Source organism: Gavia stellata, chromosome 33 (genome assembly GCF_030936135.1).
Source record: "Gavia stellata isolate bGavSte3 chromosome 33, bGavSte3.hap2, whole genome shotgun sequence".
Taxonomy (NCBI): Eukaryota; Metazoa; Chordata; class Aves; order Gaviiformes; family Gaviidae; genus Gavia; species Gavia stellata.
The window spans coordinates 2,877,835-2,900,682 of record NC_082626.1 but is presented as its reverse complement, the minus strand read 5'-3'; the positions used below and the strand labels follow the sequence as shown (position 1 = coordinate 2,900,682).

General features: G+C 67.1%; 2 protein-coding genes across 2 annotated transcripts; both read left to right on the top strand.

Moving 5' to 3' along the window:
* Positions 1 to 773: 773 nt before the first annotated feature.
* On the top strand, positions 774 to 2,886 carry PMVK (phosphomevalonate kinase). Its single transcript, XM_059832378.1, is given in 6 exon segments — positions 774 to 856; positions 1,046 to 1,109; positions 2,110 to 2,262; positions 2,345 to 2,474; positions 2,729 to 2,790; positions 2,792 to 2,886. Coding segments are annotated over 6 exon segments (567 nt in total). The 3' UTR covers positions 2,867 to 2,886.
* A 1,756-nt stretch (positions 2,887 to 4,642) lies between these two features.
* KCNN3 (potassium calcium-activated channel subfamily N member 3) lies at positions 4,643 to 21,201 on the top strand. Its single transcript, XM_059832261.1, is given in 9 exon segments — positions 4,643 to 4,712; positions 4,715 to 5,358; positions 8,504 to 8,599; positions 11,742 to 12,160; positions 15,865 to 16,006; positions 18,010 to 18,120; positions 20,038 to 20,165; positions 20,344 to 20,413; positions 20,905 to 21,201. Coding segments are annotated over 9 exon segments (1,977 nt in total).
* Positions 21,202 to 22,848: the final 1,647 nt, after the last annotated feature.

Here is a 22,848-nt window from a genome sequence, read left to right as displayed (position 1 = left end):
GGATGTTGGGGGAAAGGGGGGGTTCTGGGGGGGAAGAGGGGGTGCAGGTGGAAAGGGGGGGTTCTGGGGGGAAAGAGGGGGTGCAGGTGGAGAGGGGGTGCAGAGGGGGAACGGGATGTTGGGGGGAAAGGGGGGTGCTGGGGGGACAGGGGGTGCAGTCAGGAAGAGGGTGCTGAGGGGAAGAGGGGTTCAAGGGAGGAATGGGGGTGCTAGGAGGAAAGGGGGGTGCTGGGGGAATAGGGGGGTGCTGGGGAGAAGAGGGGGCGCAGGTGGAAAGAGGGGGTGCTGGGGGGGACAGGGGTTGCTGGGGGGAAGAGGGGGTGCAGGTGGAAAGAGGGGGTGCTGGGGGGGACAGGGGGTGCTGGGGGAGAAGAGGGGGTGCTGGTGGAAAGGGGGTGCAGAGGGGGAACGGGATGTTGGGGGGAAGAGGGTGCTGGGGGGAAGGGGGGTACAGGGGGTGCTGGGGGGAAGGGGGGGTGCTGGGAGCGCAAAGGTGCCCCCGCGGGTTTGGGTGCCCCTCCCCTCCGCCCCCCGCCCTCCCCCCCCCCCCCCCGCGGAGTGCGGCGCTGTGCCGGCTCCGCCCTGCAGGGGGCGCCGTGAGGCGGGCGCCCCGCCGGAGGGGCGGAGTCCTCGGCGCCGCGCCCCGCCCCCTCCTCGGGCCGTACCACTCGGGATCCGCGGGGGGGGGGGGGGGGCGGGGCCAGAGCGGGTCGGGCTCCTCCGCGCGGTGGGCGTGGCCGGGGGCGTGGCCGGGGGCGTGGCCGGGCGGGCGGATGGCGGCGCCGCGCGCGGTGCTGCTGCTGAGCGGGAAGAGGAAGTCGGGGAAGGACTTCGTGGCCGAAGAGCTCCGGAGCCGGTACCGGGGGCGGGGGCCGGCACCGGGAGGGGCGGGGCCTGCACCGGGAGGGGCGGGGCCGGCACCGGGGGGCGGGGAGGCCGGGCCCTACCGGGGTGGAGCCGGCCGGGCCCGGTGCCGGTGCCGGTGCCGGTGCCGGTGCCGGTGCCGGCGGTGCCGGTGCCCGTCCCGCTGACCCCTCTCCCGCAGGCTGGGCCCTGACGTGTGCACCGTCCTGCGCCTCTCCGGGCCCCTCAAGGAGCAGTACGCCAAGGTACGCCCCGCCCTGCCACGCCCTGCCACGCCCTGCCACGCCCTGCCGCACCACGCCGAGCCGTGCCGGGACGTGTTGTGCCATTCCGTGCCATCCCGTGCCGTCCCATGCTGTGCTGTGCCATGCCACATCACGCCATGCCAAGCTGCCCCACGCTGCGCCACGCCGGGCTGTGCCACGCTGCGCCGCGCTGTGCCAGGCCGTGCTGTGCCACACCGTGCCACGCCAAGCCGTGCCGCACCACCCTGTGCCATGCCGCGCTGCGCTGTGCTGGGCCGTACTGTGCTGGGCCATGCCGCACCACACCGTGCCACGCCAAGCCGTGCCGCACCACGCCGTGCCATGCCGCACTTCACCATGCTGTGCTGTGCCATGCTGAGCCACACTGTGCCACGTCGAGCCGTGCCGCGCCGAACCACGCTGTCCCATGCCACACTGCACCATGCTGGGCCATACCGTGCCGTGCAGTGCCGTGCCGCGCCACACCGTGCCATGCCACATGCACCATGCTGTGCCGTGCCATGCTGGGTCATGCTGTGCCATGCCGAGCTGTGCCATGCTGCACCATGCCATGCCATGCTATACTGCACCACGCAGTGCCATACCGTGCCGTGTCATGCTGCGCCACACTGTGCCATACCAAGCCATGCCGCAACATGCCATGCCACACTGCACCATGCTGGGCTGTGCCCTGCTGCGCCACACTGTGCCATGCTGTGCCGCGCTGCACCACGCCGTGCCATGCCACACTCCACCATGCTGTGCTGTGCCATGCTGAGCCATGCTGTGCCATGTCGAGCTGTGCCATGCCACACTGCACCACACCATGCCATGTGACACTCCACCATGTTGTGCCATGCCATGCCACGCTGCGCCACATCGTGCCGTGCCGCGCTGTGCTGAAGTGTGCCATACTGCACTGTCATGCCGTGCCATGCCGCACCATGCCGCGCCACGCCCCATGGCACAGGCCGTACCCACTGACCTCCTCTCCCCACAGGAGCACGGCCTGGACTTCCAGCGGCTCCTGGACGCCAGCGCCTACAAGGAGACATTCCGGCAGGACATGATCCGCTGGGGAGAGGAGAAGCGCCGCGCCGACCCCGGCTTCTTCTGCAGGACGGTGGTGGAGGGGGCGGCGCAGCCGGTGTGGGTGAGCGGCGGTGCGGGTTGCGGGAGGCACGGGGGGGGGGGGGGGGGGGCGCGGGGCGGGTGCTGACGGAGCCCCCGCGCAGGTTGTGAGCGACACGCGGCGCCTCTCAGACGTGGAGTGGTTCCGGGACGTCTACGGGGACGCGGTGCAGACCGTGCGGGTGGTGGCCACCGAGGAGACGAGGAAGAGGAGGAACTGGGTCTTCGTCGCCGGTGAGCGAGCGAGCAAGCGCTGCCTCCCCCAGCACGGTGCCAAACCCGGGGCTGCGCTGGCACCTGCTGCTGCCCCACACGGGCGCAGCTCCGCTGCCTCTGCCGCCGTCCCCTGGCTGCGGGAGCCGGAGGTTTTAGATAAACCCCCCCCCAGCTCTGGGGGGGTGAGGCTGTGGCGGGGGGACGGACGGACGGACAGAGGGACGGATCCTGACCCGCCTCGGGGGCCTCACCCGGGCTGCGCTCCTCCCCAGGGGTGGACGACGCCGAGTCCGAGTGCGGCCTGGACCAGGGAGTGACCTTCGACTGGGTGATCACCAAACGACGGGGACGAGCTGTCCCTGGCCGAGCAGCTGGAGACGCTGCTGCGGTCGCTCCGCCGCCGCCTATAGCTCGGTGACCCTCTGCGGGGCTTGGGGACCGCGGCCCCTTCCCGGCCCCACAGCCCCTTCCGCCTCGCATCGGGCCCCACCGCCCTGCAAATAAAGCTCCGACACGGAGAACGGCTGCCACCCCCGGCTCTGTGTCCCATTTCCCTGGGGCTGGGGGACATGGGGCCAGGGGCCATGGGGCCGGGGGATATGGGGCCGGGGGAGATGGGGCCAGGGGACATGGGGCTGGGGGACACAAGGCTGGGAGACACGGGGCCGGGGGAAATGGGGCCGGGGGACACGGGGCTGGGGGAGACGGGGCTGGGGAGACGGGGCTGGGGGACATGGGGCTGGGGGATATGGGGCTGGGAGACACGAGGCTGGGGACATAGGGCCAGGGGAGATGGGGCTGGGTGACACAGGACTGGGGGAGATGGGGCCAGGGGACATGAGGCCGGGTGATACGGGGCTGGGGGAGATGGGGCTGGGGGACACGTGATGGGGGAGATGGGGCTGGGGGACACGAGGCCGGGAGACATGGGGCTGGGGGACATGGGGCTGGGGGACACGGGGCTGGGGGAGATGGGGCTGGGGGACACAGGACTGGGGGAGATGGGGCCAGGGGACACGGGGCCAGGGGATATGGGACTAGGGGACACGGGACTGGGGGACATGAGGCCGGGGGACACGGGGCCGGGGGACACGGGGCTGGGGGACATAGGGCTGGAGGAGATGGGGCTGGGGGACACAGGACTGGGGGATATGGGGCCAGGGGACATGGGGCCGGGGGACACAGGACTGGGGGAGATGGGGCCAGGGGACATGGGGCCGGGGGATATGGGGCTAGGGGACACAGGACTGGGGGAGATGGGGCTGGGGGAGACAGGACTGGGGCATATGGGGCCGGGGGAGACGGGGCTGGGGGGGGGCAGAGGTGCAGTTTAATCCCCCCCTGCGTGGGGGGGGGGGGTCACCAGCTGGGTACTTCGTGGTGTATTTTAATAGGCTTCCAGCGGCCAATTCCCTGCGGATTATCCGCTTCCCAAGCAGACGGCTCCTGCCCTAATACCTGCTCCTCTCCCGCAGCAGCCGGGCACGACCGGAGGCAGAATGGGGGGGGGGGGCTGTGGGTTTGGGGTCCCAGCACCCCATGGCTGTGGCAGTGAGCCCCCCCCGGGGTTTAGCGTCACCCTGATCCCCCTCGGGGCCACCTTTGGGTGGGGGTCACCCATCCCCGGTAATCTCCGGTTTCTATAAGGGGATTATGGGGTTTTATATAAGGGGGGGGTGTGGGGGGTGCCCGGGGGTCCCGTCGAAGAGCGGAGCCCGGTGGAGCGGGGGGGGGGTGTCCCCGGGGGGGAACGACCTATGTCGGGACTTGGGAGTCCATCGGGGCGCACCGGCGCCGGTAACGGCGCCGGTGCGCCCCGATGGACTCCCAAGTCCCGAACGACCCCCCGGTTGAGTCAGAGGAACCGGGAGCGCGGAGAGGGGCGGGGGGAGAGGTGGGAGGGAGGTGGTGGTGGTGGGGGGATACGAAGCGGGGAGCGGGCGGGGATGATGTCAGCCTGCGGGGAGCCCCGGCGTGGCCAATGGCGCGGCGGGGCCGGGCCAGCGGCGGCGGCGGCAGCGGCGGCGGCGGTGGCGGGGGCGGCGGCGGCGGTGGCGGCGGTAGCGGCGGTAGCGGCGGTGGCGGTGGCGACGAGCAGCGCGGTGCCCATTCATGATCCAGCGTACGGGGCCGGTGGTCGGTAAAGCGGAACCGGTGCTGGATAAAACGGCGCCGGTCCCACCGTTATGGAAACATCGGGCCATCTCCACGATTCGGGCGTGGGGGACCTGGAGGAGGATGGTAGGTGTCCGTGTCCGTTACCGGGGATGAACGGTCACCGCCGCCTCCCGCTGCGTTGCCGCCGTTCCAGCATAGCCTGTTGCACTCTTCGCCCGGGTCGTTACGGGCCCCTCCTCCTCCTCCCGCCGCCCCCGCCGCCCTCCACCCTTCCTCCCGCCACGGCAGCCAACTCAACCTCGGCGACCACCCAACGGGCTCCGGCAGCGGCAAACACCGGCAGCCCAGCCCGTTGGTTCACCGACGGGACAGCAACCCCTTCACCGAGATCGCCATGAGCTCCTGCAAGTACAGCGGAGGGGTGATGAAGCCCCTCAGCCGGCTCAGCGCATCCCGCAGGAACCTCATCGAGGCCGAACCGGAGGCTCAACCCTTACAGCTCTTCGGCGGCGGCACCGGCGGACCCCCCGAGATCGTCGTCTCACGCGAGGACAACCACGCGCCCGCCGTCCGACGCACCGACCGACCGCCTGCCCGCCCGGCCCCCGCCGCCTTCGCCAAGGGGCCCAAGCGTAAGGCGCAAAACATCGGTTACCGGCTCGGGCACCGCCGGGCGCTCTTCGAGAAGAGGAAGCGCCTCAGCGACTACGCGCTCATCTTCGGCATGTTCGGCATCGTCGTCATGGTCATCGAGACCGAGCTCTCCTGGGGGCTCTACTCCAAGGTACCGACGGGGCCGGGGTGGGTGGGCGCGGGGCCGTCGGCGCTGGCCGCTGCCCGGTGGGGTGAGCACGGAGCCGTTTGCCCCACATGCTGTGGGACGGGGCCGTACGGGCTGGCTGGGGCCCAACGGGGTGGCCCCGGGGCCTTACGGGGACGCCACGGCCGCAGGTGGCGGACAGGGCGAGCGCCGGGCTGGGGGCCACCGGGGCCGCGTGCCGGCAGACGTGCGTCAGGTCCTGGCGGAGCTGCCCCATGCACCAGCAGCGCCGGGGACCGACCCACCGGGGTCTGCGGTGCCCGATGCTGACCCGGCCGGGCGCTCCTCGAGGCGCCGTGCCCTCGGCGGTGCGGCGGAGCCCCCCCTCCCTCCTCCTCCTCCTCCACACCCTTTTCTTCCATTTTTTTTCTTTTTTTTTTTCAGGACGGTGTCTTTTATTTATAATTCTCCCCCCCCCCCCACGCCCCTTCCAGCTCCTGCTCCCGGGCTGCGCTGGTTGGCAGCGATATGAATAACTCTTTGTATAGACATCTGTCATGTTATTTATACCTATCCAGAGAGGGGAAGGCATCGGCACCCGCGCCGGCAGGGCGTGCGTGGCACCCATGGGCGTCAGCGGGACGGCACTGCCGAGGGGGCTGGGGGTGGCCGGCGGGGGTCCCCGTGCCGCGGTGCCGCCGGCGGAGGGGAAGCAGCGGGGTGGGAAGGGGCTGCTCGTCGCTTCCTGCCATTATCCGGCGCGGGCGGTGGGGAGGGCGGCGCGGGCGGAGGAGGCGATGGAGCTGGAGCAGGTGGAGGGAAGGAGGGAAGGGCGCGGTTGGGGGTCCCGTGGGTGCGGGGGACCCCGCCGCCTCCCCACGGAGGTGCCCGGCCGGCGGCGGGGGGTTCCCGAGCCCCGGCTGCCCACAGCTGCCAGCGTCAGCGTGGGGGCCGCCGGCAGCAGTTCCCACTGCTCCGGCCGAGGCAGAGCGATGCCTCGGTGCCGAGCCCGCATCCCTGGAGGTGATGCTTCGCTTCGCTGCCGGAGTCTCTTCCCCGGCGCTTCCCGCTCCCCTTCGGCAGGATCGAGGCCGAACTGTCGTCCCCAACCTGCGCCCGCTACCTGTTGAACCGCGGCCGCCCTCGCCGGGCTCCCTGGGCCCGTGTGCCTGGTGCCGGGGGGGACTGGCCGCCCTCGCCGGGCTGCCGGCAACACCACTGCCACGCTTGCTGGCCCCGGCACGCCGAGCTGCTGTGTCAGCCGGGGAAGACCCTGTGAGTCAGCGCTGCCGCTGTGCAGCCGCCCGCGGCCCCGACCCCTGCCCCGGCGCCTGCCGCTCGCCACGATGCTCACGCCGACAACCGCAGGGTGCAGGGGGAGTCCCTGGCTCCCGGCCGCCCCAGGCCCTTGGCTGGAGCTGCGGCAGTGGGCGACCGTCTATAAATCCCACCCGGCAGCCCCCGGCGGGAAACCGGAGCTCGCTGGCAGGGACGCGGCCGTGACCGAAGGAGCGCCTGGGGCCGGGGCCGGCAGCTGTCGTGCGGATGGGGATGTTGGTGCTGTTGGCCCTGGCCCGGCTCCAGCTTCGCCCTGCGGCCGGCAGCCGTGCCGCCGCATGCTCCCCAGGCCGGAGGGTGCCGGGGCTGAGCCGAAAAGCGAGGATGTGGCGGCCGGGTTTTGCCTGCTCTCTGCCCGTCCCTCGAGCGTGGGCAGGATGGGGCCTCTCCTGCCTCCGGGCCGGCACCGCTGCTTCCCAGAGCCACGAACAACCTGCGTGGCACCGCCGGGGTGAAGCATCCTGCCACCTGCGTGGCGCAGGGAGGATGCGTGCCGAGGGTGCCGAGGCGTCGCCGCAGTTCGGCCAAGCCGCCCCTCCGTTGTTTGCCATGAGCGTGGGATCCAGCAGCAGCTCTTCCTGCCGGGTCCCTACGGACCCGGCGCTGGCAGGAGGCATCAATAAACGCGGTGGGTGTGCGGCAGCCTTTGCCAATAACGCTTACCGGGAGGGCTGGTGGGTCCCCGTGCTGTGGGCAGGCAGGATTAGTGCCCTCGGGAAGGGTCTGGCCGGAGCAGCCTTGGCACGAACCCCGTCCCGGAGTTTGCCTATTAATAGCCGTTGTTTGGTCCCCGGCACTTCTCTCAGCACCAGCCATTATATCCACACAATTGCGCGGCCAGAGCCAAGTCGTTAAGAATGCGCCACCGCCTCCGCGGCAAATAGTCCCTTCTCCGTGTTTAAATACCCCACGGGGATGGGGAACACCGGGGAGAGGGAGAGGAGCGAGGCTGAAGGCAGCCTGGTGCACTGGGGAGCAAAGGATGGGTGCAGCGTGCCGTGAGCGTGCCGGGCCTCAGCATACCAAGAGCATGCCAGTGTCTCAGCATGCCATGAGCATGCCAGGTCTCAGCGTGCCACGAGCATGCCGGGTCTCGGCGTGCCATGGGTATGCCAGGTCTTGGCGTGCCATGAGTGTGCCAGGTCTTGGCGTGCCGGCGGTGGGGTGGAGGTGTGGGACGGGTGTGGTGGCAGGGCAGGTTGGTTTAGAGATGACACCTTGGCGAGGGGCTGCCAGTGCTTGGCAGGTGCCCCGGCACCGGCGGGGCCGGATCGTGGCCGGATCGTGACCAGCGGCAGAACGAGCTTGCCAGTGACTGAAATGTGGTCCGGAGGGGAGCCCGTGGGAGGGGACGGTGAATCCCTGCTCTTCCCGGTGGGGTCCCAGGGAGCAGCCGCTTGGGCCACCAGTGAATCAGGGGCTGGTTTAATTTACATAGAGCTAATTAGCAGGAGAATCTAATTAGACCATCCATTAAGGTGCCATAGCGTTGGGCTCACGCCAGATGCGTCCGGGGCGCTGGCGTCGCGCGTCCCGGCGAGGGGAGGCTGGTAATTACGCTTGGTAGAATCAGATTTAATAAAACATTTTGGAGAAAGGGCCGCTCTTGCCCGCCGTGCCGGTGGCGCCGGCTGTGCCGGCGGTGCCCTCGCTACCGTGCCGAGCCGCTCGGGGTGGGAGCTGGGGCTGCCGAAGTGCCGGTGGGGGGGAGGAAGCAGATGGGGGGGGGGGTAGCATCTCCCTGGGGGTGCAGAGCCCGGCGTGGCGGCCAGCACCGGCAGGGTCCCGCAGCCACGTCCCCCCTAACGGCACCCCTGCTCTCGCCTTGCAGGACTCCATGTTCTCCCTGGCCCTGAAATGCCTTATCAGCCTCTCCACCGTCATCCTGCTGGGCCTCATCATCGCCTACCACACGCGGGAGGTGCAGGTAGGTCCCGGCGTCGCCGGTGCCGAACGAGGGGTTGCCAGGGCGGGTGGCCGGAGTGGGCTGCGGGTTTTGCCAGCCACCCCGGTGGGATGCGGTAGCCAATCTCGCAGCCTGCATGGAGCCTTCTCCCTCCTTGCCGGCGTCTCGGGGGGCAGCGAGGGGTCTCGGGGGGCGGTGAGACCGGGCACCGAGGGGTCTGCCCGGGTGCAGGGAGCCCGGCGGAGCTGCCGGCGGCTGGGGGAGGCTGCAGCCAGGAAGGGCTCGGACCAGCTGAGGTGCCAAGGAAAGCTGTGAAATCCTTTCCTAATCAGGGCTGCCCACTCTCTTCCTCCCTGCCCGCCCTGGCTTTGCTGGGAAATGACAGGGCTCCCAGTTCGCTCCAGCGTTTCCCCGCGGGATCTGGCTTCGGCAGGATGCTTGGCGTGTTTTGGGGACGGGAGGAACGGATCGCCGGGCAGGAGAATGAGCATCCCAGGAAGGGACGCCGAAGCCCCTGGGTTCCCGGTGTTTCGGTGCACCAAAGATCCCACCTCGTCCCGCTCGGGGCTGGGGGACGGGGCAGCTTTGCCGGCTGCGGGGCCGGCACGCCGCTCCCTGCCTGCAAGGGACCTTGCCGGGAGCCACCCCTGTGGCTCAGCCTGTCTGCACGGGGACCGAGCCCGGCGGTGGGTTGCTCAAAGCAAATATTTGAGAGCTCTGGTTTTTGCTGGAATAATATTTACCCCGGGGTGGCGGCGGTTGGGGTCAGCCGGGCGGGCCGTGCCCCGGCGCTCGCCGGCTTCCTCCGCTTGTTGTTCTTGGGAGCGGGTTGTGCAAACACAGCGTCCACCCGTGCGACTCTCTCCCCCTGCTCTGCCCGTGGCTGGAGCCGAAATCCCCGCTGCCGTCCATCCGTGGGGTCCCGGTCCCCGAGCATGCGCGCCGTGCCGGCGCGGGCACCGAACCTTGCCACGGTCTGGCCTTGTGGCTCCCGGTTGCTCTGCTGGGCTAGTTACGGTGGCAGGGGAGGGAGTGAGATCGGTTTGACTTGATTTGCTCCGGACAAAGCCGTGCTGGCTGCTGATCGCCCTATTATCTCTTAGGTGCTTATAAAGGGATTGCTGATAATCCGGCCGGGGATGGAAGCGGGGCCGGCAGAGCTGTAAATCCTGACCTTCTCATCCCTCTTGCCTAAGCGGGGGCTGCGCTCGCCCCGCCGCGGCACTGCCGAACCAACCCGGCCTCCAGGAAAGAGTCGACAGCGGCTTCAGCCTCTTCCCTCAATATTAATTGCGTTAATTGCCGAGTTCTTCGGGACATTTGCAGCTCTCCCCGTGCCTCAGTTTCTCCGGGGCTGCGTCCTGGGGTCCTGCCCGGCATCGTGGAGATGGCTCTGGGCTGCAGCCCCGGGGCAGGGTCTGCCACCGCCGCGGAGCCCTGGGGCGGTGCAGAACGTGCCGTCCCCTGCCAGCGCCACGTTTATCGCCGCGGCGCACGATGGAGCGCAGTGCTGGCGAGGCTGCCAGCTGCAGGCAGGGGGTTTGGGGGGGCACAGCCCCCCTCGTCGCTGCCCTCGGGGGGGCACAGGGCTCTTTGTGCGTTTAGTTGGATGAAGCTTTTTCCCCCCACGCAGTTTCTCGGTGGTTTTCCTTGTGCTTCGCTCGGCCGGAGCCGGTGCTGGGGATGCTGGGGATGCTGGGGATGCCCCGTCGGGTACCGCTCCGGGGTTTCCATGGAAACCCGCAGCGATGCGCCGCAGGGGGCTGAGAGGGGCTGGCGCAGGGGGAACCTGCCCAAATCCCCCCCTTGCTCCTTCCCTTCCCCGAGCTGGCCCGTTGCGAACCCCACACACGCACTCAAAAGGCTCCCTGCCTTTTTCCTCTTGCTAATTTGTTTATTTTTAACACCCTTTTCCAGGAAGGAATGGGCTGTCAGCTTGCTAACTGCCTGAGGATCTCCCTTGACAGCTTGGAGCATTTTTATAAACAATTTCTCAAACAAAGCAGCTAAAAGGAGCGGAGCTTTCCAAACAGAAAGGGAGGTGGCCGGGGACGGCCGCTCCGTGAGTCAGTCCCTTGCCGTCCCCGGGGAGAGCCCCGTGTGCCGTGCCGTGCCGGCGAGGCGGCTGGCGCAGGTGCACTGGGGCCTCCGGTGGGGTGGGAGGGTTGTTCCCGGGCGCAGCGCCAGCCGGGGCCGTGCTCCCACCCACCGTCCGGGCTGGAGCGGGCACGGGAGCTCCTGGCCCCCCTCGGATGAACCGATGTCACTCCGCGCTTTGCAGGGTCGAGGACACGCTGGTGACGGTAGCGCCGGCTGCCACGTCCCCCTTGGATCCCCTCCCAGCGGTGTCTTTGCCAAGCACTGCTGGTGGAGAGGCTCTGAGTGCGTCCCCGCTGCTGTGGGTGACACGGGTGTCCCCGGCGCACCAGGGACAAGCCGATGGCAGCCTCGGGACGGACCTGCCGAGGCAGGACGGGGTGGGTGACCCCCAGGGGTCTGGTGGCATCCCAGAGGGGCCAGCCCCAGCCGCCGTCCCCCCAGCTCCCGCAGAGACCCCGATTCCATCGCTGGCAGTGGGAGAGGAGCTGGTACCCAGGATGAACCGGCGGTTGCTATGACAACCGGATCCCATCCGCCGCCAGCGGCCGGGTGCTCTGGCTGTGGCGTTCCCTCCCCAAAAGCTGCCCTGGCACTCAGAGCGTGGTGGCTGTCGGTGACACCGGTGCAGCACCGGCAGGAGCGAAGGGGCTGGGGTGGCTCGTGCCGGTGCTCTGCGGCACCACGGCTCGCCCGTCTCCGTGCCCCGGGCGAGGAGGCTGTGCCAGGAGGTGGGCTCCTGCCAGCCGGTGTGCGGGAGTGGGTCGGAGCAAGCTGTCCCCATGCCGTGCCTGGGCGTGTGCTCGAGGCCGGGCACCCTAAAGCTTTCTGGGGTGTCCCCAGCGCCGTAACCATCCCCTGAACACACAGGCAGAGCAGCGGAGTAGATGGCGAAGGCTCATTCCCACCTTTTCCTTCCCCAGCCATCCCCAGCCGTCCTGGCCAAAGCCATCCCTGGCTCCGTGGAGCTCTGGTGTCGGTCACCCTCCCGCTGTCCGTGGCGGGATGCTGGTGGGGCAGGGTTGGCCGGGGCCGCCGGTAACGGTGTGGTTTTGCATCCCGGTAGCTCTTTGTGATCGACAACGGAGCCGACGACTGGCGGATAGCGATGACGTACGAGCGCATCCTCTACATCAGCCTGGAGATGCTGGTTTGTGCCATACACCCCATCCCCGGGGAGTACAAATTTTTCTGGACAGCCCGCCTGGCTTTCTCCTACACACCTTCTCGGGCAGAGGCGGACGTGGACATCATCCTGTCCATCCCCATGTTCCTGCGCCTCTACCTGATCGCTCGGGTGATGCTGCTGCACAGCAAACTCTTCACCGACGCCTCCTCGCGCAGCATCGGGGCACTCAACAAGATCAACTTCAACACCCGCTTCGTCATGAAGACTCTCATGACCATCTGCCCCGGGACGGTGCTGTTGGTCTTCAGTATTTCCCTCTGGATCATCGCCGCGTGGACGGTCCGGGTGTGCGAGAGGTGAGAGGGGCTGGGGCTGCAGGGCGGGGTCGGGATGCGCGGCGGTTTGGGATGCATGGCGGTTTGGGATGCGCGGCGGTTCGGGACGCGCGGCGGTTCGGGATGCTCAGCGGAACTGCGATGTCCCCGCACCCTGTGGGAGGGATGCAGAGATCCGGGGGCTTGGCAGCCGCGGGTTCCCACCGATGAGCCCCTGTCCCGGGCGGGAGGCAGAGGTGAGGACAGCCCTGTCCCCGCAGCGCAGTGCCTGGGGACAGGCAGGGTCCCCATGCGAGGGGACGGTGTGCGGTGCCGGCTGGCGCGGGAGCCCCAGGAGGGTGGGTGGGGGACGTGGGGAGCGGCGGGAGCCGTGCATGGGGAGAGGCTGGGGGTGCCGTGAGGCTGGCGAGCGGCAGCATCTGGCTCAGGCTCTGGCGTCGCTGCGAGCGACTGCCATGACAACACCGCCGTGACAAACCCACTGCCGGATGGCATCACGCCGGCATCGGCATGCTCGGCGCGCGGGTTGCTGTGGCGACCGGCCTTGGTGGGTACCGCAACACCTCCATCTCTCGGGGACGTGCCGGCACCCCTTTGTCCCCCGAGGGGAACCGGGGGGCTGTGGCGGAGCACCCCCAGCCCACCCCAGCGCTGTGCGGAGGGGTTTCTCCCCGGCCACGGCGCAAGGTGCCGGCGGCACCCGTCCATCCCGGGACAAGGGAGGGCAGGTCTCCCCTGGGGTGTCCTGCGTCCTGTCCCAGCACGGGGCCATCGCGGTCCCCATGAGGCTGCGCTCGACGCCGCGCTGCCATCCAAGCACACCTAATTGCCCCGGAGGGCTCTCGGAGCCCGGGCTGGTCTGCCGGAAAGCGCCCAAGACAACGCGGGCGTTACGATTTGGGGTCCGTGAATTGGCGAAATCGCACGAATTCCCATTAAGTTGTTGCGGCAGCTTCGTGCCGTACTTGGAACCAAAGTGCGAGGGTTTGCACCGGACGGCACCCCGGGGTCCCCTGTGACACCCAGCTTGCTTCTGGGTGCTTGCAAGACAGGAGGAAGGGCACCCCTCCTCTTCCCCAGGGCGGGACCCATCGCGCTGGTCACCCCGGGAAGGGGCGTTAAGTACCGTGGCAGCGGAGTGGAGCGGCACGCTGAGATTTTACAAGCTTTTACAGGCTGCGTTTGCCTTCCTGCCTCCCTTAATGATGCTCTCAGGATGTGCTGGATAGTCGTGCGCTGCTTAATTGTGTTTGGGAGATTTTTATTTGTGCCTTCTAAATGGGGAGCGGGCGGACAGGCTCCCGGGGGACGCGCAGGGCGTTGATTCTGCACCTGGGGGGCTTAGGCTGGCAAATGCGATGTAAATAAAGAACCATTACCGACCAAAAAAAAAAAAAAATAATAGAAATGACGCAGACGAGGCGCTGCAGATCACTGGCACCGCAGATCACTGGCACCGCAGCTGCCGCCACCTCCCTCTGTCTACAGAGCGGCAGACGCGTTCCCGGGTGGGATCCCGGCCAGGCTGGGGATGCACCGACCCGGGGGGATGCAGAACCCCTGGGACATGCTCCGTCCCGAAGGGATGCACCATCCCTTGGGCATGCACCGGCCCTGGGTGCCGCACAGCTCCTGCAAGGGCCACCCAGGACGTGTCCCCATGTCCCTACTGATGGCAGGTTGCTGCACCGGCTGTGGCTTGCGGGACCATCCCCAACCAGCACCCGCTGGGGCTGGGCGGCTCGGAGATGGCTGTGCCGCTCCAAGATGTGGTCCCTGGGCTGGGGTGACCTGGCTGTGGCACATCCCATCGGCACCGTGGGCTGCTCCAGTACCCGTGGGCCCGGCATCGCTGCCGGGCATCCTCCCGTGCACGCCGGGGGGCCGCAGCTCTCCGAAGGCAGCAAGTCGCTTAGCAACCTCGCCCGCTCGCCCGCTCGCCCGACCGCCGCGCAGAGCTGCCTGCGGTGCCGGCAACGCTGCCGGCCCTGCCCGCCGACGGCGCGCACGTGTGCTCACACGTGTTCGTGCACGTGCAGCCAGCCCTGCTCCCCGGGGTGCTGCCCAAACCGATGGGCTCGGTTCAGCCAAGCCGGTGCTGCCGCAGCGTCCTGGCATGGCGATGCTCCTCTCGGTGCTGGCGTGGCGCAGGACCGGGGCAATGCTCGCAGCTTTCCCGCCGGCGAGGAGCGGCTGTGCCCTTGGTGGGGGCAGGTTGACATGGGGGCGATGGAAACCGGCGCCGGGGTCTAACCGACTGCGGCAGCCCTCGGCGTGAGCGGGCAGCCCCTCTTCCTGCCCGCGCCAGCCACGGCACACGCCAGCCCTCCCTGTTCATCAGCTCCTTCTGCTCAAAGTGCTTCTTGGAAGAGAGAACGTCCGTCTGTCCGGCTGTGCCGTAACCCCCTTGCCCAGCACGATGCTCCCGGGGTCGTCCCCGCGGCTCGAGAGCTCACATCCTGCGGGACGGGCTGGGCTCAGCCTTTCCCAGGGAAACACGCTGGCCGGGATGGGGGGTGCGTGCCGCTGCCGGGATTTTGGGAAGCCCCACCATAGCCACAGTGATGGGCTCTGGCTCCCCCGGCCAGCCCTGCCCAGGAGCGCGGCAGCAGCTCTCACCGTGGCTGAGGGTGCTTTCTCGTGCACCGGGATCTCGTTCGAATCTCCGGTTACGTGGGGGGAAAAACATTTTGGAAGAGGAGAAAACCCAACTGCTCCGGGAGCGAGGAGCTGGGATGAACCGGGAGGGGATTGCCAAAAGCTCCATCTGGTTTCCCTCTAATGATTTCGTGAGGAGGCTGGGAGAAGCCTGCCGGGAGAGGGCTGCGTGCAGGCAGGAGGGCGACCGTCCTGCCCGTGGCGGGGCAAAGGTGCTGCCTGCCCCTGCCCACCCCAGGGCTTGGGGCTCAGTCCCACCGCGGGCTGGGCCAGCCCTTGCTCCGCCGCCGGGAGCCACCGCTGCATCCCGCGGGGAGCATCCCCACGCGGCTTGGCCGGGCTCGCACCGGCCCTGGGGAGCCGGAGGCAGCCGGGGCCCCTGGTTGCGTGTTTGCCGGAAGAACCGCAGCCAGCTGCCGGGCCGGCCAGGGCGGTCACTGACCTCGCAGCTCGGCAGGGACATGGCCAGGGGAAGTTTGCAGCATCCCCGAAGCTGTGGCTGCTCCACGTGCGCTTCGTCTCGAGCGTGTGAGCCGTTCCCCCACGCCGTCTGAGTGCCAAGAGCATGCCGGAGGCTTGGCAGGATCCGTCCCCGGCGGTTCTGCCGGGGCCGCTGACGGCACTGTCCCCCGGGGCGGCACAGGGGGAGTGGGCTCAGCCCGACCTGTGGCAGCGGCAGGATGCGGAGGAGGACACCAGCGGCGAGCTGGCGTGGTCAGGGGCTTTGCAGAGCCGCAGCTGTTTCTCCCATCAGCTGGCTCTCGCCGCCGCGCCTCGTGGCACCAGGGACGCAGCCGGCAGGACCGGGATGTGGTGACAGGTCTGACCGAAAGCAGAAGCCCTTTCCGTTGAGTTTTTGCTCTGATTTTGTCCATGTGGGTTTTCCTGAGCCAAATATTGTGCAGCAGCGGCTGTTACGGGGCATCCGGCCATGTTCTTAAGCCATATTCCCCGTTGCACGGCACAGCCTCGTGCCAGGGGAGCCGCCATGCCCAGGTTCCCCCCATTGCTCCCCGCAGCCGTCCCCGTCCCCTGCCGTGACATTGATGCCCGTGTCTCCTTGGCAGGTACCACGACCAGCAGGACGTAACCAGCAACTTCCTGGGTGCCATGTGGCTCATCTCCATCACCTTCCTCTCCATCGGCTACGGCGACATGGTCCCGCACACTTACTGCGGGAAGGGTGTCTGCCTGCTCACCGGCATCATGGTAAGGGTTGTGCCGAGCCGGTCGCCCATCCCGTGGGCTCTGCCTGTCCCCGTCGCGGCAGCAGGGCCACCAGATTTTACGGGGACCCGCTTCCCAGCTGGCTTGTCCGTGCACGAGGCGTAATGGCTTCAGCTCCGAGGTCTCGCAGCCTGGAAGCTGATAGAGCTGTAATTACAATTACTGTAATCACAGTAATTAGCAGGACGTGGCGGTTTGGTGATGGTGCAGGCTGGGTGCGTGCCTGGCGGGTGCTGCAGTCCCATGGGGCGCAGCGTGGGACACCAGCCGGTCCCCTGCCCCGTGGTCCCCGCTGGTGAACTTAGGGTGGATTTGGACACGCGTTCGGCAAGGGAGGGGGGAGCCGGACCGCGGCGGGGTCGGGAATGTCCCCCGGGAGCAGAGGAGCCTCCGAGCATCCCTTGGCTGTCCCCATTCACACCACCTGGCTTCCATCGCCCGGAGCGATCCCAAATGCTGCCGGCTCCCGCCGAGAGCCGGGACCAGCTGGGAGCCCTCTGCCCGCCCGCGCTCTTGCCGGCGTCACCGCTCTGCTGCGGCTTCATTTCCTCGTGGCCAAAAGGTCACCAACCTATGGGGCCTCCGGCGTACCTGCTCCAAGGCACGGTGAGATGTCCCGGCTTGCGGGGCTTTCCAGCTGGGGCGGACGAAGGAGCTTCTCCGCGGATCCATCCCAGCACCCCGGCTCTGCCCCCCTCGGCTCCAGGCCCTGGGGATGGAGCTGTCCCCCCCTCCCAGCTGGGGCACCCTGAGCTGGCACCCAGCACCGGCCAGGCTCGGCTCTGCCGCTCTGCGCCCCGCAAGAGCTGTTAGCCAAGGCGGCTCCGCCGGCGGGTATTAATTTTATATTATCTGTAAGTCTTTGATCTGTCTCATATGAGGTCGGACGCCAGCAAGGCTGACACTGTTGGTCGGAGCTAAGCGAGGGAGAAAATCCCTATTTGAGTGGGGGGACGCGGCGTTTCCCGGCAGCGCGGCGCAGGGGAGCGGCCGCCAGCTCGGCCGAGGGGGTCCTGGCACCGCGGGCTCCCAGAGCTCCCCCCGAGCCCGTGGTTACTTTGAACTCAGACACCACCCGGCAAAGCGTGCCCCGCTCCCGGCGCCCATCCGGCAGCACAGCCCCCCCATTGCCGGGGATGGGGACACCCCGTGACTGCCGGGGCCGGGGGCTCCCCTGGGCTCCCCGAGCCGCAGCACCGGGAGTGGCCGCCCCACCGGGAAGAGCAGCGGTGGGAGCTGAGAGCACGCAGCGGGACCTTCAGGGATGCTAAAGGATTCAGCTCAGAGCATGATGTTAATTAATGACTCTTTAATAAATTAAGGAGCGTTTGCCAGGATCGTGGGTCTCTGCCAGAGTGCCGGGAGGGGGGAGCGGCTCATCTGGTACCGGCAGTGGCAAGCAGAGTGCAGGAGCACCGCAGGGAGCGGAGGCTTGGCACCTTTGCTTTCCAAAGACAAACACGCACCGGAGATGACGGCTACCGCACGGATCTGGCCCTAATCGCTGGGATAAGCGAGCTCCCAGCTGTCGCCGTTGGGAGACACGGCAATTTGGCGGAGGGGGGTGTCTCGATTCAGGGGTCTCCTTCCCCGCTCTCCCCCAGGTCACCCGGTGCTTCCCCACCGCCCTCCCAGCCCGGACCCCTCTCGGGAGCCGGGGGCTCCCCATCCCGCTGGGTACTGGTACGGGGCAGGTCCCCAGCCCGCGGTGGCACCGGTAAGCAGGCTTAGCTCGGCCACTTCTAATGGGTGCCGGGGAGGCGAGGGCTCACCGCCGATCACCGCTGACCTTGTAAATCAGCCCCATCCCCTCCCATTAATTACCCAGCACATCGTCAGCCGCTCAAGGACACCCAGGCTCTTTGATATCTCCTCGTTAGGATGATGTGGGTGGGGGGATCATGGAGCTTTAGTTAATTAGGGGGGTTGTGATGGTGTAACCTGGAGGGTGACAAACCGTTTCCCTGTCTGATGTCCCCGCACAGGGTGCTGGCTGTACGGCACTGGTGGTGGCCGTGGTGGCCAGGAAGCTGGAGCTCACCAAAGCCGAGAAGCACGTCCACAACTTCATGATGGACACACAGCTGACGAAGCGGGTAAGGTGCCGGGGTGGGGGCAGCATGACAGGAGCTGGGGATGCGGGGTACCGTGGCGGGAGGAAGGTGTTGGCACGCCTGGGTGCGGGTCCCATGGGTCCCATGGTGGGAGGACAGTGTTGGCACCCCTGGGTGTGGGTCCCATGGCAGGAGGAAGGTGTCAGCACCCCTGGGTGCGGGTCCCATGGGTACCCCAGTGGAGGAAGGTGTCGGCACCCCTGCGTGTGGGTCCCATGGGTACCCCAGTGGAGGAAGGTTTTGGCACCCCTGGGTGCGGGTCCCATGGGTCCCATGGTGGGAGGACAGTGTCGGCACCCCTGCGTGTGGGTCCCATGGCGGGAGGAAGGTGTCGGCACCCCTGGGTGCGGGTCCCATGGGTACCCCAGTGGAGGAAGGTTTTGGCACCCCTGGGTGTGGGTCCCATGGGTCCCATGGTGGGAAGAAGGTGTCGACACACCTGGGTGTGGGTCCCATGGGTACCCCAGTGGAGGAAGGTGTCGGCACCCCTGGGTGCGGGTCCCATGGGTCCCGTGGCAGGAGGAAGGTGTCGGCACCCCTGGGTGTGGGTCCCATGGGTCCCATGGTGGGAAGAAGGTGTCGACACCCCTGGGTGTGGGTCCCATGGGTACCCCAGTGGAGGAAGGTTTCGGCACCCCCGGGTGTGGGTCCCATGGGTCCCGTGGTGGGAAGAAGGTGTTGGCACCCCGGGTGCGGATCCCGCGGGTGCCACGGCGGGAGGAAGGTGTCCGAGCGCCTTGGCTGCAGCGCAGGCGCAAGTGTTACGGTGAAAGCAAACAGCATCAGCTCCATATCGGGGATTTAGGAGATGCAGGATGCTCGGCCGCACCCCTGAGAGGAAAAGCCCATTTTTTTTTTTTCCACTGGGAGGATACAGACTCTCTCCTCCTGCAGAGCACGATCTCGCATAGCTCAGTGTCAGGAAGACAACCGGATTTCGGTGATTCAGCACCTCCATGCCATAAGGCTCCTGTGGTTTCCATCCCCGAGGAGGGACCCAGAGGCCACAGCTGCAGTGTGGGGGGGTCCACGGTGTCGCTGGTCGTGCCGGGAGGCATCACATCCCTGGCAGCATGCGGGGGCTGCAGGAGGTCTCTGGTCTTAGTAGCCGTGTCGTGGCAAAGCATCGGCAACACAACAGCGCCATGTGACGTAATGGGCTCCGCACGTCGGTGGCAGGGGTGATATTTTATACAGGAGATGCAGCCCTTGGAAGGGTGACTTCCCAGTGCTGGGATGGGGCCGGAGCACCCCACTTCGCCCCAGAGAGCAGAGCTCCAGGCAGAGCCGTGTGCCGGCAGGAGCCGGGGGATAGTTGGGGGCCGCGGCACGGCCGAGCTGGGAAAGCAAACAGCCGGTCGGCCCGGCTCCCCCGGCCGTGGATATGGATCTGCGGGCTCCGTGCCAGGCAGGCGACGGCCAATTCATCTTGGAGTAAGCAGCAGAGCCGTGGTTTAGCCGGGGAGCCTGCGGAAGCTGCGTCCTCGTGCCGGCAGCCCAGCCGGGACCTGCCAAGAGCGGCAGATGGATGCGGGAATCGAGAAAAACTTTGGGATTTTTTTCTTTTTCTCGAGGCTTAGGGTACAGCTTCACAGGCGGGTGAGGAGCCCGGTGGTGGAGCATCGGTGCAGGGTAGGATGGCGATGTGGGCGCACCAGGGGCCAAGACCCGCCGCTCAGCGCAGGCAGCTCTGCCTGCCCTTGCTCCCATCCGAGCTGCCTGCGATCCCTTGCGCAGGAGATCGTGTCGGAGCGGAGCCGAGCGCCTTGCTCCCGCTGGGGCGAGTCAAGTGCTCTCGCAGCACCGGCTCACAAATCGGTGGCTCGTGGCAGAGCCAGACCCCAGACTGGTGTCTCCAGTGCCGGGGCCGGTGACCTGCAGCCAACGTTCCTCTCGCAGATCAAGAACGCGGCAGCCAACGTCCTGCGGGAAACGTGGCTCATCTATAAGCACACCAAGCTGCTGAAGAAGATCGACCACGCCAAAGTCAGGAAGCATCAGAGGAAGTTCCTCCAAGCCATTCACCAGTAAGGGGCTGCGTGGCGGGTGGGGGGATGCTGAGCCCCAGCTCCGGGGGGAATCGTGGTCCAGCCCCTGGCCGGGGCGCGGGGAGAATTTCCCATTGCCCGGCATGCGGGCAGGTGTCCGGCTGCGGTTTGCGATTGGGGAGGGAGTGCAGCCGCGTTGCTCTTTCCTTCTCCCCAGGTTGCGGAGCGTGAAGATGGAGCAGAGGAAGCTGAGCGACCAAGCCAACACCCTGGTCGACCTCTCGAAGGCAAGTCCCTGCGGCGACCTCTCGGCTCGGCCAGGCTGCCCGAGTGTTTCTCTTCACTTGGAAAAACTAAAGTGGACCTGGCTGACCGCGAAATGCTCCGGCTCAGTAGATGTCAGCTGGGAATAGCTGCCGTGGGACGGCTGCCCACGCAAGGCAGGAGGAGAAACACAGACACAAGCCAGGGGCTGGTGAGGGGGTCACCCTGCTTCCAGGAAAGGTCTTTGCTCCCTGCACCCCCTTACGCAGCCCCAGCTGGGGGTACCATTGCTTGGCAGCACGGGGCCGGCCGCCCCTTTCCCCTCTGCCTGCATGGAGGCAGGGTTTCCGCATTTTAATGTCCCAGGGCAAGCCAAGCTGCCGTCACGGTGCCCTGCGAGCTCCCGGAGCGGGCTGAGACGGGGGGCTTTGCTCGCGGAAAGGGGTTCAAGGGCTCAGCTCTGCCCACAGCCATGGCACTAACCCCTCCGCTGTCCCCTCTGTCCCCTCCCCAGATGCAGAACGTGATGTACGACCTCATCACCGAGCTCAACGACCGCAGCGAAGACCTGGAGAAGCAAATCGGCAGCCTGGAGTCCAAGCTGGAGCAGCTCAGCGCCAGCTTCAACTCCCTGCCCCTGCTGATGGCCGACATGCTGCGGCAGCAGCAGCAGCGCCTGCTCGCTGCCGTCCTGGAGGCGCGGGGGGTCGGCGTGCCGGTGGGCACCCCCCAAACTCCTCTCTCCGAGAGCCCCATCGGGGTCAGTTCCACCTCCTTCCCTACCCCTTACACGAGCTCAAGCAGCTGCTAAAACGCAGCCCCTCAGCCCCCCCCACGGACAGGGGAAGCGTTTCCGTGCAGGTCCCGAGGTCTCCGTGGACTTTCTTCTGGTCCTCAAACCGCCGTAGGACCCTTCGGCCGGAGCCGGTGGGACCAGCAGTGCCGAGCGATGCTTGGAGCTTTGCCAACGCCTTGGTATCGGGAATCGCATCCCCGTTCAGGTGCCTCTACACGTGGTGAAGGAAGGGGACGGGAGGCGACGCCTCGGGCGAGCCCGCGCCGTGGCGTCCGGTGACGGACGGAAAACCCACGCTCAATCTCAGGTCTTCACATTTGAAAACAAAACAACAAGTCAGAAGCACTGAAGCAACGGAGACACCGGAGGGAGAGTTTTCCTCCCCTGTGTGGACCCCGCCGGGGGCCGGGGGGCTCCCCTCGCCCCCTGCCCCTCTCACCATCGCAAAGCCCCGCCGGGCAGACGCCAGCGTGGTGGTTTCTTGCACAGGCTCTGACCTACGCTGCCCACACTCCATCTCATCTCCTTACCGGGACCCACATGAGCCCCCCTCTCGTATTGCCGAGCGGGTGACAGTGTCTGGCCGTAACCTGCCCGGGGGGGTGTTCTCCAGAGCTGTGAGTGTTTTCTGCCCTGTCAGAACAAGGGACGCTTCTCCGTTCTGCTCCTCGGTGTCGTATTCTGCCTGGAGACGCGTGCCGGAGCCGGGAAAGCAGTGCCTAAAGTGTGCGGGGATGCGGGGCCGGGCAGGGCTGCTCCCAGCCCGGCTGCCTGCGGCGATGGCCGATGACGGGGCTGGCAGGCCAGCCCAGGCGCCGGAGGGGTCTCCGGGTGCTCACATCGTTGCCGGCCCAGGAGCATCCCCCCCAGCATTTTGGGAAGCCAGCGGGCTCTTTGCGGCGGCCTCGGAACTGCCGGATGAAAAGCCCCATCAGCTATAACCATCTCTGCTTGCACCGGGAACGTCCGTGCTTGAGCCCAGCCGGCAGCGCCGAATGCGCCGGGGTTGAGCGGGGGCTCACCGGCAAGTGATGTAGTAGCGGGGGCAGGCGCTTCATCTGTTTAAAACAAAGCCCATCGCCTTCCTGCCGCTTCTGCTGGGTTTGGTGGGGATCAGCAGCACCATCCGGCGCCGTCTCGGCAATGGCGCGGCACTCGGCGTTAGCCGCCGCCTGTGCCTGCCGAAGCGCAGCACCTCACCCTCATTAATTTTTTTTTTTTTGCCGGTGTTCAGCTTCCTGAGGTACCCGTGGCATCGCCTGGCTACTTCTGGAAGCAGCCATTTTCTGTTCTGCTTTCACCATTTCCCCCCTTTTTCCTCCCCAGTTCTGCCCCGGGGTCGTGTTCGGGCTTTGCCGGGTCCTTGCGCCGCCGGGCTCCGGCTTTGGGGCTGGTGTTTGCTGCTTTCAATGAAAACTCAGCAGAGGCTATTTATATATTTTTAAACAGATGAAGTAACCGTGTAATTACTCTGCGATATTAATTACACCTCACCCAGCAGTGTCAGTAATTGTAATCAAAGTCACTGTGTTACTCCAGGTATACTCAGCCTGTAATCTTCTCCTTTGTAACTCTTTCCCTTCCATAAATAACGCTGGATTTCGTACGCACGTAGGCAGGGATGTACCAGCCCGACGCCGAGGAATTTCTGTGCAAAACTCC